This window comes from Thermobia domestica, chromosome 2 (assembly GCF_964235325.1).
Source record: "Thermobia domestica chromosome 2, izTheDome1.hap1.1, whole genome shotgun sequence".
Classification (NCBI taxonomy): domain Eukaryota; kingdom Metazoa; phylum Arthropoda; class Insecta; order Zygentoma; family Lepismatidae; genus Thermobia; species Thermobia domestica.
Window position 1 is genome coordinate 108,398,634 of NC_137455.1, and position 20,661 is coordinate 108,419,294.

A 20,661-nucleotide genomic window follows, 5' to 3' on the forward strand; every position below is an offset into this window, starting at 1 on the left:
GGAATTAAAAGGAAACAATCCTGCATTGCTTCGTAATGTGTCCCTACGGATGGTGCAGGAGAAAATTCGTGACAACTTCGGGCTACAAAGTTACAGGGTTCCGGGAAACGCCTTCTTACAGAGGATCATCGTAAGAAAAGACTGGCTTTCTGTTTAAAAAAAAAAAAAAAATGTTTGGACTGTTAATGACTGAAAAAAAAAAGTGTTGTGGACTGATGAAGCCACGTTTTTCGTTAGTGGCACTGGCTGCCAGCGAATGTACCGTCTTCCTGGTGACGATTCCACCCTTCCTCAGCGCATCTGTTAAACAACCTGCCACTATCATGGTCTTGGATTCTTTTAGTTATGGTGGTGTAGTAGAGTTAGTTACTCTCTCTAAAAACCAGACTATGAATCTGTTTCTCTATTTTGAGCTATTAAACGATGTTTTGGAATCGTCCTTTGCAAAAAAAAAAAAAAAAGGAGCGTCTTTTTTATGCAATATGAGCTCCTTGTCACAGCCAAAAGTGTAGTATCTTGGCTTAAATATGCTTGTGTCTCATTTTTTGAAGATTGGCCAGGGTATAGTCCAGTCTTAAACATCTTAGAGAACAGAACATCATATGGTCTGTCATGAAGAGACGTTTATAGGGTATGGACATTTCTACATTGCCTCTGCTGGAAGCTGCCATCAGGGAGGTTTAGGACAATTAGCCACTTATTACCCTCCGAACTCTTGTCTTGAGTGTTCCAGAGCTACTGAAAGCATGCAAGAAGACGAAAGGAAGTCCAACAAAATACTGACTATCCCATAAGTATTCTAAGTTTTATTTTGTAATGTGTTCGGTGTCTTTATTTTTGGTTCTAGCTTTCACTTGCGTCGCGTCAATATTTTCCACGCAAACTGTATATATATTCCTGACAAAATTCGAGTCGAGACACGGCTCTTCCAATAGAGAAATATACGTTTTTTGAGTCGAGATATCACTCTTACAGCACATTTTGGAGACGAGACAGCCACAAATCTTGTTTCGTGCGCATCCCTAGTTGGAAGGTACTGGAGCACCCACCGATATGATATGGATATGAGCCCCTGGATATGAGCCCATGCGATTTTGATCTCTTCCCAAAAATGAAAGTACCTCTCAGGGTCAAACGTTTCAGAGACATTCCCAGCATTGTTCTTGCCTTAGGGCGCACTGTCAACCCCCTCTTACAAGGTGGGGTTTTGACAGGTATTCAACGGTTACCAGACATCTGGCTAAGGGTTCAACAGGCTGGCGGAGACTACATCAAAGGACTGTAAGCTTCTTGAGGTGTGTGATTCACTATATTCCATTTCACAATTATGTTGCCACGAGTGAAATGACCCTCGTATCTCTCTCTCTCTCTCTCCTTATATATATATATATATATATATATATATATATATATATATATATACGCATATATTCATAGATATATAAGCATCTTCACTGTAGATGTATACGCATATATCTTTAACTTGGTTAATGTAACATTCTGCAGTCTGATTCGCAGGTTTCATCTGGACTTTTCACATCAGCAGTAATCTTAAGGTGGTATTTTTCTCTTACGGCCAATATATATATATATTATTTTAACATCATTACGTAAGTTATCATCTACCTCCACTATTTCTGTTCTATTTGATTACACAACGTTTTGGTCCCGTTTTCCCATCTTACTAGAACGTTCATTTTTGATATTGTCCACTCACATGATACTAACAAATTATTTTTGGACAAAAATACGACTTTAAACAATTGTAAAAGAATTACATGAATCAACAATTGTATCATCCCTTACAAAGTTGTGACAACCAAGAACAGCGTCAGAAATTAGTAAAGGGAACATTTCTTTTCATTGTATGAGCCCCCTCGTGGCTTTGTGGATAGCGTATGCACCTTTGATGTGGGAAACCCGGGTTCAATTCACGTCGAGAGCTTCTGTGATTCGGATTCAACGTTAAGCTGTGGGTCCATGTCTCATATAGCTTCACTGCTCAATGAGACGTTAAACTGAAATCTAATATTTTCATTCCACTGTCATCAGCTGCCAATTACAAAAGGCGAAAAAGTAAATTTTTGTAGCACTTCATTATTATAGGAGAGAACAACAAGATACATAATGCATACATTTTAAAACATGCAATCTGACATACAGGCATATGTGCACTCTCTGTTGCTTACGTCCGTTTGTAAGATAAAACTAATTTCTAGATATCGTTTACGCTACATTTATGACTTTTTATACATAGAAAACTAATATGGGTTACGCCGGTTCGTCAGATGAATGAATAACACATTTTAAAGTACTGGGACAAATATCTCGAATTTTCAAAATTTTCGCTTACTCCCCTTTGTCATAATGACAATTTTATGATCGTACGAAAGTTGTGGTCCGGATGCCTGCTTTGTTGTTTTTCTTCTATTGGGGTTGGCTCAGGCTTCTTATGCTGCAGATCTACTGTGCATACTAAATCTCTGGTGAAAACAGGGTAATAGATTATTCTGTGATACTGTGAGTATAAAATTAGAAGAGGCCAAAAATTTACATCTTTCATTTCGAAATACAGTTAGCAGATCAAAATTGCATAAAATGACGAAAATAGATGTAATTTGACAATATTCTTAAACTTTTTATCACTAAATAAGATTTGGAGATTGAGAAAGGGATACTTCAGTTGGTTTATTTGGGGAGAATCAGAATGTGATTGAGAGGGAAATTCCCCGTCATTTAACTGCTAATTCCCACTCTGGTATTTATCAAAGTAGCACGTGTGTTGTTTCTGAAGCAACCAATTCAACTTCCAAAATAAACCTTAATTTATCGCAATTCGCCAGGCATTAATTTATATTAAGAGATAAAACATCTCATTTGCTACAATTTGTAGTGATTCTTTAAGTGTATTGCAATCTTTAACTACTATAAATTGGAATAATAAGTCAACATAGACCATTTTAAATATGAAATATTTATACAACATTATGACAGAACAAAATCAAACAAATAAACTTTATTTTCATAGAGGCTCATCTAGAAATAAAAAATAGTGATATTATTGACTTATCTACCAAAAGTGCTTGCAAAGATGGAATAAGATATCTAATTAAAATTCCATACAATAACTTCAATTATAATTTGCGGCAAAGTACAACCGAGAAATAGAATTATGGAAAAGTAACTATCAAAGTTACCTAGGAAAACTCTACTGGTCTAGTATCAAAATTAACGATTGAAACCACATACTTATATTAATAATTAGCCTCGTAAAGAATTTACTCTATTCTATAGAATACTCTTCGGAAATGCACATACACTTTCCAAATTATATCAAAATTAAAAGAAAGATACATATCATTGTTGATGTGGTAAAGGAATTGGAACTATAGGGGAAGGGGAGTCAAAGTGAATATAAGAGGCAAAGCGAATAACATAATTTACAGCCAATTGAATATAGATTGCAGGAAATGGTTGATCGAGCTTATGACGTCACTAATGGAAGAAAAGAAAGAGGTTAATGCCTAAAGTCTACGTGTTGTTGTTTCTACGAGAGAGAAGAAGAAAAGAAAAATCCGTATTTTGCTGAAAAAAAAATTCACAGGGTAAAATTTTCAAGATCTTTTCCTATTATACTATAGAATGTTTGCGAACATAGCATGCATGAATAGTATGGAGTCTTACCCTTATTATCATATTTGAAAGTAATCGTAACTACACAGTCATTGTCCTACAGATATTCTTTTGTTTCGTGTGGCAGTGTGGGGCAAGGAGAATAACTTTAGAAAGGGTAAAACGAATAGCGATTCACTGTCAAGGAATCTTAACAAAGGAAGAGTGCTGCGATGTATATCAAATCAACTAAGTCTACCGAAGCAGGTACTAGTGCACTTTCCGTGAAGGAACTACCAGAAAAAGAAGGAAACGTACCGATCAAGATACTTCTGCAAATATATATATATTTGCTGCTGCTATAGATATACCAAGTACATCTGGAATTACAAAGACAAAATCACTTCCAAAATCTTCAGAAGAAGACGGTAGTTACCAGTGCTAGTTTTGTCATGAATATTATTCACACCCACCTGCTGAAGTCTGGATCCAATGCTCTATTTGTCTGACATGGTTTCACGAAAATTGCATTGATTATGAGGATCAAGACATTTACGCTTGTGATATGTGTAAATCACGCACGTAATGTGATATTCTAATAACTAATTTGTTTTCTTCAGTTGGTTTGCTGTTACGCAGATTGTTGTCATTAAGGTTATTTTAGATTAAAAGGAACTAACATAGAACACTGCCTATTTGATAGGAAAATAGATCTATATAGACTTGAGCTCTTTCAATATGTTTAGGTCTAGTGTGTATTCAAGCCTAGAGTAGATACAAAATGAAATGAAATCTTTAAGTTTTACTTCCCACGGTTATGCCGGTTAGGCTAAAGGAGACGGTGATTATGAGAAATGAATGAAATGGTGGAATGAAGAAAGTCGGAGGAAACGGTCCTCGAGAAAACCCAGGCACACGGTGTTTGTCCACCACATAGTTTACTTGGCGGGAGCAGGGTTTGAACCCTGGACCCCAAACACCAGAGGTGAACGCTCTACCACTGAGCCACCGCGGCCCCTAGTGTAGATACAATTCTGTATTTAATTGTATTATACTAACACTCACAAAACCTTAAGCACTTCAATATTGTTGTGTCAAGCAGTTCGTTTAAGGGTCTTCACTACAGCGAAATTAAACTACCGCTAAGTTTAGAGCTTTTCTGTAATATCTTGAAAACAAATAAAAGTATCCCAAAAGGAGAAACGTAGTGAACTAGACAATACAATTTTGCATGTGATACCATTATCACAACTCATCTATCTCCTTTCGATTTGCAACTATAGCAATTTTTGCGGGTTCTGTAAATAGTGGCATACCAAAAACAGATAGGTGAATTGTAGTAAAGGTATCACATGCAAAATCGTATTGTCTAGTTCACTACGTTTCTGCTTTTCGAATATTTTTTATTTGTTTTGAAGATATTATAGAAAAACTCTAAAATTAGCGGTAGTTTAATTTCGCTGTAGTGAAGACCCTTAAGTGTTAGTTCAATAGAATATATTGCATATTTGTATTAAACACTTGGCTTTAATATGTGAGTTTTCGCTTATTCAGTTTGCCCCACTATCACGATCCGCTTTGCCCGACCATTGAAGCGAAGCGAATAAATTGCAATAGTTAAGTTATTATGCAATATCACTTATGTACATGAGGTTCTCATTATTCTTATATTATTATCTGGAAGTTAATAATCATAAAATATTTCCTCAAAATTTTAATTTTATCATCCTAATTTTAGTTGTCACTTGAGGCTGTCGAAGTTAATTGGTTCGCTTTGCCCTCCTTTCCCCTAAACCATAAATCATATCTACATCCATCTACATCAATTTTTTGAAAAGGACCTTTCTCATATAAACAAATACTAGCAAAATATAACTCGAAAACTATAAGACTTGTGATGAAATTCTTAATTGCATCTGGAATAATACTTTAAATTAGAATGAAATTCTTTATAAATCTTATGATACAAAGATACAAAAGATTTAAATTCTAGGAATTAACACTAAACGTTTCAAATATAACCTGACTAAAAAGAATACAAATTGACAATTAAATTCTGAATGAGACAAGCTGACAAAGATTGGAACAACGTTGGTGAATGGTAAGCCTTTATGAAAAAGGATATTTCCGGATCCATCGAAACATTTCGTCATCCACCAGCCTGATCGGCCTAGATAATAAGTCATAAATGAATTAATACATTTAATATTTTTTACAGTTATAGCTCATGGAGACATTTACTCTGGAGCGTTTTTCCTTATAAACACTGTTAATAGTGAAGAAGAAAAAGAAGAGAGAGAAAGGAGATAGTGGATTTCGTCAGTGACAGCCTTCATGTGCACATCGCATTCCGTGATGCTGTGTAAAGGAAGGGCTAAAATGGGATTTTCTTCACATATACATTACACTTACACGTATAACCTTTTTTCCATATACTCGTTCATACATTCAATCCAAGCGAAGGTAAAGGGAAGTTATACGAGAATAAAAACGCATTTTGGGGGTCTCCAGGAATTGTCTCGAATATCTTGAGCCTCGTTCCGTAGCGGTTTGGGTAAACGCAATGTAAATATTCCGCCTTATGCAGAGTCGTTTTGACGTATGATTAGCACCATACTAAAGGTCTGAATAGTGCAGGAAACAAATGTTAGTCGAACTCTTTAGTATGGTACTAATCATGCGTTAGAAAGACTCTGCATAAGGCCCATTGTGTTTTACACTATTTTGCGATAATTGACATATTTATAATTACTTGTTTCATAATTTGTGTTACTTTGCGAAGATTCTTACAGACTGAGGCACCTTTGCTAATCGTATATTTCAGTGTTTTTTATAACTTGCACACAGTGGTGCACCCACAGGGCTCCACGGATCCGGACCCTCTCGAAACATCCTAACATATATTTGTATACTTTCTGAATAAAACTGTACTTGTTTTAACAGGCAAATGATTGAAAGTTTGATCTTAGCAGAAAGAAGAAAGATCTGTAACATGAAAATTTGATCTTACACTTCATTTGTACTTTTTTTCTTATAAGTGGCCGCTGAGGCTCAGTGGAAAACCGTTCACTTCTGGTGCGTGGGGTATCTGGTTCAATCCCCGCCAACACCAAGTGAACTTTGTGGTGGACAAAACACCATGTGCGTGAGTTTTCTCTGGGTTCTCCCGTCTCCTCCCACTTCATTCCATCATTTCATTCATTTCTCGTCATCATTGTCTCCTTTAACCTAGCCGGCATAACCGTGGAAGGTAAAATTGAATTTTCACTTATTTTTTTCCTTCTCTTATAAAAACAATCTAGTTCTATAACTTTTCCTCTGAAAATATAGGTGGAAGTATTTTACAATTACTTATCATCTTCTCGGATGCAGAATAATAAATATCCTTTCAATAATACATATGCGTAGTGGCTTCTAGTATTGACCTCTTCAGTGGCGGCCGGTGGATTGTGGTTTCGGGTGTTGCAGTAGGAATGATAAGAGACAGAAGATATAAAGTTGACTCATTGACTAATCAGCATAACTTTAGATGCAAATGCTATGTGACATGTTAAATAAAATTCTGGTTTTAAAAAATAAAAAAATACAGAACATTTTATCCGATTAATCACCTTAATTAATTAGCAAGTTCATTCTCCTCTCTTTGATTGGAGCAAATGTCTAATACATGCTGGTTGAACTCTGGTATTTTTATTGTCAGGTCTTTTTCGATGGAAAGCATAACCAACGGTGATAACCTTTCTTGGGACATTCAATTCCTTGAAAGTGTCAATTCTTTCTCATGTGGAAAAAAACTTTTCGTCTTTTGCTGACGCCATACCTACAGTTAATATTAATTTCAAAGCTTACTAAATATTTTTTCTAGATTATTGCGAACGATTCATTCTAGCAAACTCAGTCCTTGACAGTGATCTGAATTCCTCTTCAGCGTTGACTGAAGAGAGTTCGTAGCAGAGATTAGTGTTTAAAAAAATGTACATTAAACACACTTTATTCACAGTTTATCGAGGAAAATTTAAAATAAATTGAGGAAATGTATCTGGTGCAAACAACACTACTGCATAAGATATCCCGTAAATGTAAACTGGATTTTTTTCGAACACTCTCCTGAATTGCCCTTTGCTTATTTTGTCTAAGCCTTAATTGCAAATTTTTCCTCAGTTGAAAGCTGGTCAATGTTTTTTGTAAGTTATTTACAGAAGTCATGGTATACAATTCATTCAGAATTTGTAGGTTATTTACAGAATTAAAGCACACGCAATAAAATTAAACCTAATAATTAAAAACCAACCCAGCTGATACAAAACAGGTACAGGATATGAATTCCGAATATCACATATTCATACATCAACACACACACATGTGCGTAAAAGAAAAAACTGCATTGCAAATCATCCGTCTTGCTTGTTACGCGATGCACGATGAACACAATATACTTCCACATCAAGCGAACAACGCTTACCAATGTGATATGTTCTGGAAAGGAAACATCGAAACCCGCCAGATGAAGGATCAGCATGTAACAGAAGCCAAAAAAAATCAAAGAACTTCAAAACAAACAGCACTGCCAGTTCTACAAACAGAAATGTTAACTGGGAGGGGTACAAAGTATTTGAGGGAGGTCCAATACGTCTACATAATATGGAACCTGTCTTATACTGCACCCGAAAAGACGATGAGTAATTCTTACTTACTGTCACCTATATTTTTAGAAAAAAATGATAGAAGGATTATTTTTATAAGAAAAAAAGAGTACATGATGAGGCGTAAAATAAAATATTTAGCATACATCAATCGTTTCTGTGTTAAAAAAAAAATATAGTTTATTACGAAAGTCTACAAATGTTAGTCAAGTTTCAAAATTTTTGGGAGTTCCGGACCCGGTGGACCCCCTCATGGCTACGCCCCTGAGCATTGCTAACTAGTCCCAAATTCAATGTGGCGTTCCCCATCATACAGTTTTATGTGGAAATTATCAAGAGTATAAAACATACTTATTTTATAAAAGAAATATGTTTATACTAAAATACTACCCACAGAGGGGGGAGGGGAGCGATTCTACATATACACTTATTAATATTTGATTCACAAATTACTGTAGAAGAAGCGTTCATTATCGTATAAGCTAAGATATAACTTGTAAATGCGGGTCTACTTGCATTTGTTTTCTTCTCTACTAGATATTTTCTTTCTTATTTTGTAATTTTGCAATCACTTTTTTTAATTGTCATTATATTGATTTCCTTCAGTATGGTCCCGTAATTTAAAAATATGAATGCGTAAAAACAAATTACATTTGTTAATTGCTAGTGAAAGAAAATTCAGAAATCTTATTTAGCGTGAAAAACCTTCTCGTTCACTGGAAACCATGCTGTGTTGCAGAAGCACTGCAACGATCAGTCCCTTTAACTTCTGAGATAGGGAAAAGGAGACTTAACATTTGCTCCAATTGCCGCGCTGAAGGAATCTGGTCGTTGCATGCTCGCTGCAACACAATGTAAATTAGAGACTCTGTGACGGATTATTTTTCGCTTTTTAAAACGTATTAACGGAACGGACAGTTAGAGAAGTAAAAAATAGGTTATTTTAAGTGTATATATACAAGTATTAAAAAGTATTTTTTTCTGTTCTTTACTACTATTGATAATAATATTTTTTTTCTTGAAATAGTTTGGTCGTTGCGCAACGCTGCAACACTAACATTAGCCGCCACTGGACCTCTTAAGGCTTGGACACCTCCTAACAAAAATGTGTGGGTGTGATAGGATTATCCAAAGCAAAATGTAAGGATATTTTGTGCAGCAAATGAAGATAGAAATGTACAATATTTTTCCTGTACTAACAATTACGATAATATAAGTCTTTCTAGTGAAGAGCAAATCATAGTTATTTACTTGATAAAAGGAAAGTGTGTTGTAAGTCTTTTTATTTTGAAGACTGTATGATAACTAAGGCCCAGATTTTTATGTTTTTACATATTTTTTCCTTTGTATGTACGCTGGTGAAAATATTAAATGTTCGCAAATTACGAAGTAACGAGCCATATAAACCAAAATCACGTTACATATTTTTACATATTTTGAAGTCTGTTACATATTTTCCGTCTACTGTATATATTTTTACATAAATTCAGTTATCTTGCTCCTTTTCGCTAATTTTCTTTACATAATACGCAAATAAAAATAGGCCTATATATGTAATAATAACTCAAAAAGTACTTTATTTAATTATCTGTATTTTTTCCCTCACTTTGTTCAACCGATTTGTCACTTTGTTCAACCGGCCTTTACTTCCTGCGACGTGGAGAGGTCTTTCTCAGCCTATAAAAGGATCCTGAGTGACCAACGACTATCTTTAGCTCCTGAACAATTGGAAAAGTATGTAGTGCTTCATTGAGCATCAGCAAAGTAAGCGCTCTTTTTCTAAGATTTTTTTTCATCATATACAATAATGTGGTTTTCATTTTTCTATGAGACAATTTCATTTGCTACTAGTAAAAGCTTGAAGTATCTGTGGCAAGTTAGTGAATTTTTCGAATACCATCATATAAAATACTTAGTGGTTCATGGTGTGCTCCGAAAGTAAGCGCTCGTTATTTTAAATAATATATATATATATATTTTTCTATTTCGATATTCAATAATGTGATTTTCATTTCCCTGCTAGACAATTTCATTCTTTTTTAAAAAATTGAACCTATTTGTGTCAAGTTAGTGACACTAAGTGTTTGAAGACGCAGTTCATTATATAAAATATTTAGTGGTTTATTTGCATCCAGAAAGTAAGCGCTTTTGTTTTGAAGATTTTTTCTCTTTTGATATTCAATAATGTGATTTTCATTTCTCCACGTGACAATTGAGTTGAGTTGATTTTCGTTTAGCGTCCCGTTCAGCAGCGAGGCTATATGAGACGTGGACCTACTGATTAACGTGGAATCCGAACCACATGAGCTCCCGCCGGGAATCGAACCCGGGTCTCCCACGCCAAAGGCTCCACGTGACAATTTTATTTGTTCTTAGTGAAAATTTGAACGTATCAGTAACAAGTTAGTGACAAAGTTTTTCCATTCCGTAAAATTATTTAGTGGTTCATTGTTCGTCCCAAAAGTAAGTGCCTTTTGTTTAAATAAATATTTTTTATGTTTATATTTTCAATAATGTGATTTTTTAAATTTCTTTATACATATTTTCATTTGTTTCTTCTGAAAGTTTGTACGTATCTGTAGGAAGTTACTTACACTTGTTAAGCTTTTATTACATAAATATGTTACAGTATATTAATTAGCTAAGAAAATAGCACAGACACAAAATAAACACGAAAAAATATTTTTACATATTTTCATATTTTTAACATATTTCTTACATATTTCATTGATTTTTGTTACATATTTATGTACATATTTCGGTTCTTTGGACTACATAAAAATCCGGGCCTTAATGATAACGTAGAAACTAAATTCCAATAATAATAATAATAATAATAATAATAATAATAATAATAATAATAATAATAATAATAATAATAATTTATTATTATTATTATTATTATTATTATTATTATTATTATTATTATTATTATTATTATTATTATTATTATTATTATTATTATTATAGTAGTAGTAGTAGTAGTATTAGTAGTAGTAGTAGTAATTGTTGTTGTTGTTGTCGTTGTTGTAATGTTCAGGTATTATAAAGGTTAGTGGTAGCCCAAGCCATCAAACCAGCATACGTCCCTGCTAAACAAATCTTTACATTATACATGCTTCAGTGCTTTTGTAAATTGCCGACAGGTACTATACTCGACAGTGGCAACGTTTTCTCCTTTGGGTCGTGGCTTTTCAAAGAAGAAAAAGAAGAGAAGGGAGATTTTGTTTTTGATACTCGTGTAGTTTGTGCGTGAAGACTAATTGGAGGTATTTATTTTATATTATAGACCAAATAAAATAGGTGAATTGTATATTTGTAAACAGTTAATAGGATCTCACATATTCTTAGTGTCAGTACACATGGAGGTTAGGGTTATTACATGATTACCATCCTGTCGTAAGTGCACGGCAAATTGGGTACAACTTGAATTTATATGAGTTAAGTTATGAATCTGAGTACCATTGTTTGGTAGATTTACATAGAAAATATAATAATTCACATAGTTAATATCTAAATGCCTTACTTATTCAGGCATCATATTATTTTAGCTAAAATAACGGGACAAAAACTAAATCAAGCGGAAATGTAAAAGCTATTCGGTTGCCGGTAATAAATTTTACCTTGAAGCGAATTATGGCAATTCAGATTCCTGAAACTCCACGTCTCATATAGCCTCGGTTCTAAAAAAAAAAAAAAAAAAAAAAAAAAAAAAAAAAAAGGCCCTCAATTCGAACATCCAAATGAATAATGAAGGGGTAAACTTTCCAATACACGCTCCAGCTGCGCTTCGATAAGTAGGATCGCTTTAAAAGGGCACCGGTATAGTAGAGTAGAGTAAGATAGGGATGAATGGGGTAGGAGTAGGAACAGTTTGGCTTCGAGTTAAAAAAGTTTTGATCTATTTTCATAAAATTAATAGCGTGTAATTTCTCGTTTATGAGTGAGTATACCAACTGGACCGTTCATTGTAAAGTTAACCCTTGAGTCGCAGCTGCAGTTAGGTATAGTTTCCGCAGACGTGAGCCAAGATATTTTGTGCTACAAATTGCATACAATTCTAATCCCCTCTCTGGTACTCCTTCTCAGTTATTTAGTTAGGTTAGGGCTCATATCTATGGAAACTAACCCCAGGATTCTGCATCGGTATGGAAGACGATTCGATTCTAGGCAGGAGCTCATGTTATTCGGTTCTAACCTTATGTGTTCCGGGTACGTTCACGTCTTATATATAGCATCAGTACTGAAAGAAATGCTAAAATTCAATCCAACCGACCAGTCCACAGTTCTACAAGAGGAAAGTCTCATCAGCAGTGCCGGCAAAGTCTAGTTGTAGTACCCCTTCCTTCGTCCAGTAACTTCAGTGATTTTTTTACTTTGAATGCATTCTTTATATTCTGATGTGAGTCACAAATATTACAGGAAAATGTTATATAAAATAAAATCTGTTGTTGCATAATCCTATATTAATACGGAAGTATAGAATTAAATACGGTGTACAATAGAAGTCACACTACAAATTCATTCCATGTGCCCTGTCTTTTTCACAAAATTTGCTCATAGTGTCTTTAAAAATCGTATTTTGTATTGAAATTGTTAAATGACGTAGCATTCTTCGGTGCAGGCTGACTGTAGGAGAGCTTTGGGACAACTGCGTAAAATTTTATAACACTGATCAACAAAATTCAACTTCGAGAAATTGTTTTTGAATAAACATTAGGTGTGCCTTATAGTTTTCGAGCTGCAGAAACCTAATCTAAGCTTTGTTTTGGTCCTGTACCCTTCAATGTAGAATTACAAATTTAAGGGAAAATAACTTCACCAGCACAGACTTCTTGCCACATTCTGTATTTCTGAACACCAAGCATTCGTACGAAGGGGAAATAATCTTTTAGATTTGGGTGTGCTATTTTCGTAAACAATAAACCTCATTACTTGTGACTTGTGAAAAAAAAAAAAAAGTCTAATTTTAAGAAAATTTAGGACTTCGATTACATTTGGCTAAATTACATCACAGTTTCGTTAATACTGACATGTTTAAATGGCACTGCTAGTTATAGAGACATAGGTAGAGCTTATATTATTAGATAATTAGTCTTATAAAGAGACATCTTTTGTTACCAATCTAACATTGGTACTTTTATGATTTTTGATCAAATGAAACTCTTAACACAAATATTTGATTTAAAATTGGCTTTTAATGTATTCTTAGTGAACATCGAGAAGGTGTGGTGTTTTGTATGAAATGTCTATTTTTTTTAACTGACTTTTTTTTTTTCGAACCTAGAAACGATTTGTTTTTGTATGCGGATTAATTTGAATCGACTAGAAATGCCTTGGAATTACTATTTTCCAGTAGAACTTAAGATTGAAGGTAAAAGGTTGTTGAGAGTGTTACTTTTTGAAAGAGTGGTTAAGTATAGAGAAGCGTTGCGTGCCCGGCTGTTTATTTTTGTTGAAGGTAGGGGTATTGGTATGCTAGTAGCAGGTAAAGATATTAGAGACCGATTGACTATGAGTAGGAAAATTTTAATTTATATACTACGGAAGAGTATATACTAGTTCATCTCCTGTTATAGAAAAGAAAAAAGGGAAAGTGTTACTTATGTCTTTTAAATTTAAAATTTTGATGTTTGTAGAAAATTGTTAGTTTGAGAGAGAAATACATTTGTAAGCCTTATGTAACAGGAAGTTGTAATAGTATGTACTTAAATTGATGTGTGTATAAATAGTATTTGACAAAACAACATAATTACATTACTAGAACAAATTGTTCCAGATCAGGCGTTACGCTTATGCAAAGTGTTATTTCATTTGTATTGTTATTTTGTGTGTTTTCCTTAAGTCAGGTATCCCAATTATTACGTGAGACAGTTATGAGTGGCTCCGTCGTAGCTGAATATTTAATATTTCACCTTTGGTAGAGGAAATATGAGATCTATCCTAGTAGAAATCATGTAATTATGATTCAACCCGGAAAGTAAAAACACAGAAGTTCTATATTGTGTTGCTCAGGGGTTCCCAATTTTATTTACATGGTACCCCCTTCGTAAACCCTGTATTATTTTACTTTCCCCTCAGCCAGGCTCTTTAGTCGTACATGCTTTCTGTCTGATCCCTTCTGCAGTTTTAGATGCAGCATTGAATTCTCAAATCTCCAGTAATAATAATCTCACAATTTATATTTATTTCCAGCAAGGCTTATGCGTACCATTGTAGTCCAGTATTATTGTTTACCCTATTTGTTCTTAGTTCTTAGTCAATAGTTACAAGGTAATCATAGAAGTTCTTACCATTAATGATCATCAGAAATAAATATACAACATATGGCACTCAGTGGTAGGTCTTGAAGTAATCTCCATCAACATCCCGCACCCTTTGTCAACGATCCTGCAACTACACAATGCTCCGATCGTAAAACTCTGGGATCTTGGACGGAAACAAGTCCGTGAGTGCATGCGACAGATCTGCTTCATTATCGAAGAACTTTTTACGGATTGATTGTCCAGAGGATGAAAGAGGTAGTAATCTAATGGCCACTGTTTCGCAGCCAAGTCTTTGAATGGTATTCCTTGTCATCTTTACCACATGTAGTCTCACATTTTCGTTGATACTCTTCTGATGCAATGCATGTTGCACCCGTTGCAATTGGTGCGAGTAATGTTCGCAGTGATTGTGTATTCTGGTGGTAGAAGCTCGTAATGCACTGCTTGATGACAAGCCCACAGACGCGGAGCGTGATTTTGTGTGTGTGTAGAGGTTGATCTTAAGGTGAGGCAGAGAGTCATGTGGTGACAACAATAACTGATACATTTGGGAGTATCGTACTGGATCCACTTGTGAGGATAGTCGACCAAATATGGATGTGTTGCAGTGCTAAGACAGACAAGACAAACAGAGTGTCATTAGTTGTTTCTTGTTGGATGCTGACAACGTGTGGTGTACCATTTGCTCAACTTGTTATGTACATCTTCCCTATGTAGTAGGTGAAATCTCACTTTCCTCGGAAAGCTGGAAACGTTCGACAGATATACCACACGTTTAACTGCTGCCTTCAATGCCTCGTCATACAGCTCACGTAATCACCCACTGTAGTACTCGTCACAAGCTTCAGATTTCCCTACCTGAACTTCTGAAACCAGTGCCTGGCGGTGCTATCATTTATACATTCCCCTCCTCTTTCCAAATGCCTGACGTATTCGATTTGATGTGGCTGCTAAGAGGCCCACCTTTAAGTCATACAGCAAACAACCGCGAATGAGCTACTTCGATACTTTCATTTCTCTTCGATCACTGGGCGAACTGTGATCGCATAGTGTGCGCAAGGTGCTATTGTAATGGCGTAGATCAATAGTCATACTACTGCCCGCCACCTATCGCTTCTCCGGGACGTAAGTCACTCGTTTCCTCTCTGTGAACGCTTTATCAAATGAGATGCCAAAAACTGTAAGAATTTCCTTGGTTATTTTATATTTTGTGGTTGTACGCTATTTAATTTAACACCTCGTTATTACAACATTTGTAAGTTAAATAATCATAAGAATCAGTATAATTAGGAATGTATACATTTTGAGCTGCTTGTAAGTCAGTTAAAAACCGTTTAAATATTGCTTGTGTACTTCTTAAACACTTCCAACAATGCCGATAATCCTTCCGATAATAAAAAAGTAAGTCAATGCCACTAACAAAAAGCTTAAATCAAAAGTATGAATTATGTAGAAAAAGAGTCTGTGAAGTTTTCTAAACTTAAATTGTAAGTGGTCATTACAATGATGCTTTATTCATAACTTCTTATTTTATATGTTGAGATTTCACAGTTTATGTCAGTAGCTTGCGCACCTCCCTACTTGCTCTTTACGCTCTCCAGATTGGGAACCTCTGGTCTAGCTCGACCTTGATATTAAGGTAGTTGATAGTCCCAGTTCCATATTTGAGCTCATTGATTCTTTAAGGATATATATTCCAATCTAGTATTCTAAATAGATTTTTTTCCCTAATAAAAAGGTAACAGTGAAGTGACTGTGAAAGCGCCGTAGTTTCCGTGGTCTTTTGATTAACACCGTCAATCACGGAAGACGTTTATCGCTGGCACTTAAATGGTTGACGTTGGACTAAACCAGATGACGTTCACCCAAAGTCGTAAGAACAGTTAATGAACTGCCTGAAAGAAAGAGGTAACAAATTCCGGTCAAGAAAATTTAGTGACAGTGGTGAATGGGCTATCAGTGTACTAACTAACCACATATCCCTACTTTCAAATTATCAGCTTAAGCTTCTCAAGGTTGAAGCCTACTTTTCATGAAATGTAGTTTCTTTTAATCATGAAGTGATCTATAATAGCGTTTGATCAAGCTAAGTGGATAGCGTTTGAGCTTCTGAAGCTAATAATATTCATATATCTTACAAAGAAGAAAACTTGCCAGATCCTTTTCCAGGTAATGGGAACAAGATTATGGTTAATCTAAAATGAGTATTTTCTTTCTTCTTTTTCTTCTTCTTTTACATCATATATTTTTGTTTATTAAACACAAAATTGTTGATTTTATCTTTTAACGAAAATAGTAGAATGGGTTAAATTCTGATTTTTTCTTTTACTTTTCAGATAAAGAACGTATTTTGGTGATAGTTTAGCATTTAATCGACGTATGAAGCTTAAAAGGAGAATAAGGTGATGCTGCAGAGGACAGTTTTCAATACATTTATTAGATTCAACCAATTAATAATATGCAGAAATAGTTCCAAGATGCCAAAAGCAGTTTTTAGATACCATGAAGGAACTCCCCAATTTGAGTTTTCGTTTTTATTCGAAAAAACTGATATCGGAGTGAGTCGACGATTTAATTTCTCTCGTCAAGCGACGGAAACTGTGCAAGACTTTGTGAATAGAGTAACGACCAATGTTGAAAAAATTGTAAAAAAGAAACAAAATAAGAGAAGGAAGAAAAATGCGGAAGAAGCAGCATCTGTTGAGACTGAAGTAATTGTTGATCTGTTACTAAATGGAGAGTCTGTTCCGAAAGATTTGCCGTGCAAAGACATTATGTTATCAAAAGATGTGGTATTGAAAGTATTAGATTCGGAGTATAGTGTGGATGTAAATCCTCCCTGGGTATCCGTGATTACCTTGCCTACTAGTATTTTAGCAGGTTTTCCTGTTTATCCAGTTAAACTAGAAATGGAATTTGCCGACAAAAAGGATTGTACATTTACATGGTTCCGCAGTGAAAATCCTGTCACCGACGAAAAAGGTGGAAGTAGTTCACAGCCGTCAAACAACCAACAACAGAAATGGACAGAAGTAGGATCCGGGTTCTTTTATACCCCAACAGTTCAGGATATTGGTGCTCAGTTGAAACTTGTGTGCGTTCCTGGATGTAATGGAAGATTTGGAGAGCCGGTGGAAACCCAGTCAGCATCTCGTGTACAGGCTAGCCCAGGAGAGTGTCCTTTTGATGTGCGACATGCTTTTACAAAGGAGAAACTAAGTGGAAAGAGGTAAGTTTACTTAAATCTTGTGTCTCAGTACGCTGTTATGGTCATCAAAAAATGTCAGTGGAAAGTAGTAGATGTATTTTTGACTCTGATATCATACTAGTAGGCTTAAATTCAGTTTTAATTTTTCTCCAGATCTGTTGTGATTCTAGTGTCTTTAAGGATGTCAAAAAGTAAAACTAGAAATTCTTACTAGATTTGTACGAAACTACTAGTTCAAAGGTTTGGTCGAGATATGAAATCGTGGCAAATTTTAGCTTCTCTTGTGATACGATTGTAGAGTTTAGGAGAAACCGAACATAATAAAAAGCGTCAACTTTTGACTCATACCGGCAACTTTAATGCGTGACTGAACCTGGCCTAATTGATGTAGAGAGCTGATTGAAGTCTTCTTTGAGAAGCAATAAAATAAACTTTCCAGCGATATCTCATACTACTATATTCAGAAGAAAGTTTATTCAACGTAATCGATATTGACCTTGAACTTGAGGAGATGTATATCTAGGATTTCATGAAAACTTAAATGTTTTAATACAAGGTTATGCTGTATCATAACTGAAATGGAAGTTGTGATGATGACGGGGACTTATCGTCATAGTGGTCGATGTAAAATTGATTTGCTATTGTTTACTACCGATCCATTGGAGATTTATTTGATGACAGTTAACAACAATTACTATAATAATATAATTTATCTTCTTACTTTATATTCATGTATTATTGGATTTTGTTCGTTAAATAAGTGCGTACAAAAGCGAAGGTTAAAAGATTCCTGAGCTGTAAGTGTTTGTTCAGCCATTGAGTGGTGTTCCGGCTTTTCTTCTTCATTAATGTATATTACCGTGTTTCAAAGTACTTATATTTTGCGGAAAACTCCATTCTACTTACTGAAACTACAACTGCTGTATACATTACTTACAAGGAACTAATTTGCAGCACAAATTCTTCTAATTTGGAAACAAGTAATTTTAATTGCAATTAATTTAATTACAATTATTATTATGTTTCTTCTCGTAGAGTCTTTTCTAAAATCCTCGAGGAACTATTGATGGTAATCCCTATTAGGGATAATAAGAGTAATCTTACCAAACGAAAACGAGTTTAGCTAGGAAAATTAAAAATAGATGCATACGAAATCTGTTGTAGTTGCGACCACTGTCAAGGAATTTAAATTTATGAAAGTATAACTCTTCGTGTTGTAGTGTATAGTTGCCAAAGTTTGTCTCTAGCGCACAACAGATGAAAGTATTCAAAAATAGTGTTGAGGAAAATATGAAAAATAAATAAACGGAAGAATGGGAAGGGTTAAATAAGGTAACATTCACAAAATGTATGTCACTAAATATATTGTGAACTATTAGATTGACACCTATAACAGTAAAATGAGCGAAACGCGTGGCTCAAGAGTTGTACATTGGAAACGAACTTGGATGAATTAGCGATCCGCTGGTAATTTTTGTTTTTGTGACGAACTAGTGGGTTGCTTAAACCCTACAATAATTAGTATTTTAAATTATAATGTCATTCTTTTTGCTGTAACACGTTTAGCTTGGAGAGAAGTATTTAAAACAAAAGGATAATACAAAAATGTTAAAGAGTTACATCACTCAAAGATGTTGATAATTTCAGCCATGTCCTCTAGAATCGAAAAAGCACTCCCTGTATCGCTGTCGACTGCGCACGTAGTTTCTACCTTGCTGCAACAGCGCTATACGTAATAGCACACTTTTGCCATCTACACATCTATATGATAATTACTTGCGAAAAAGCAGCAGCCCTTCCTCCCTGACTGGAAACCTTTGGTGCATGTGATCCCGGGAGTTATTCTTGGTGGAAAAACGTCTAAATTTGAACGCATTTTGAGAGTTCGGATTTTATCTTAAACCGTACATCCATGTCTCGTTTAGCTTGGATATTAAAAAGGGACTAAACTTCAGTAAACAAACAAATGAAGCAGCAGCAGAATCGTTCAGAGCGGAGTCCCTCTCATGGTGTCGCTACTGATGATTGATACCAACTGAAAGATTATTTATCACATTTTTGTTACCTGTTGAATTGTAAATGGAGGAGTTAATAATTCTTGGGTACAAGTTCTGTAAAAATTGAAGAAATCGGAAGAAGACATAAAACTTTGTGTATAGTAAAAAATGAAATGAAATATTTGAGTTTTACGTCCCACGGTTATGCCGGTTAGGCTAAAGGAGACGGTGATTATGAGAAATGAATGAAATGGTGGAATGAAGAAAGTGGGAGGAAACGGGAGAACTCCGAGAAAACCCACGCACACGGTGTTATTTGTGTATAGTAAATAACGTTGTGTTAGTGAGATTTCTGTATGTGGACATCTACAGGAGGAAGCACGTTGGGCATAAAAATAATTAAGTATTTGAGTAATCCGGCTAATATCAAGATATAGGATACATAGACAGACACCAAATTGGATTAGTAGTAATAGTCCGTTGTAGAGTGTAGGTGGTCAGTCGGATCACGAATGACTGTAACATTATTATGAAATCCACAGAACTAACCAAGAAAAGAATCAGTCATGTGATGCGATAAAAGCTCAGAATCAAGGTTTTGAGTTTTGAACTATGTACCCAAGAGTTTTGAACTATGTACTAGTATGATATGGTGTTCTGATTGAAATGTTGTGTATTCACTAGTTATTTCAAATTATTGTTATCTATGCGGCTAGGCATTTGTGTCATACAAACACTCATACATTTATACATATAACATTACTGTTGGTGCTATTTCGTCTTTGTATTTAAATAACTGCTTAAGTTGAAAGGAAAAAAAATCGACGTTAAATTAGTTTTAAATATACTTCATTTAGAAGTTTTCTGACGTTTTATTTTATGTTATACCTAGATTAATAATCCTCAACGAGAGAAAATATACCAAAAATTCTGTT

The 20,661-nt window shown here is 34.8% G+C and overlaps 1 protein-coding gene across 4 annotated transcripts in view; it reads left to right on the forward strand.

The window, feature by feature from the left end:
• Positions 1-11,371: 11,371 nt before the first annotated feature.
• LOC145674573 (2',5'-phosphodiesterase 12) overlaps positions 11,372-20,661 on the forward strand; it is a 49,610-nt gene continuing 40,320 nt past the window's right edge. For 3 of the 4 annotated variants that reach the window (XM_081744776.1, XM_081744770.1, XM_081744763.1), the window contains exons 1-2: positions 11,372-11,524; positions 16,858-17,750. In XM_081744776.1, the coding sequence (XP_081600902.1) occupies positions 16,927-17,750 (824 nt within the window). In that variant the 5' untranslated portion in view covers positions 11,372-11,524; positions 16,858-16,926. Of the gene's footprint in view, positions 11,525-11,633; positions 11,655-16,857; positions 17,751-20,661 lie in introns of those variants that run through there. The other variant, XM_081744786.1, reaches the window with a different exon arrangement.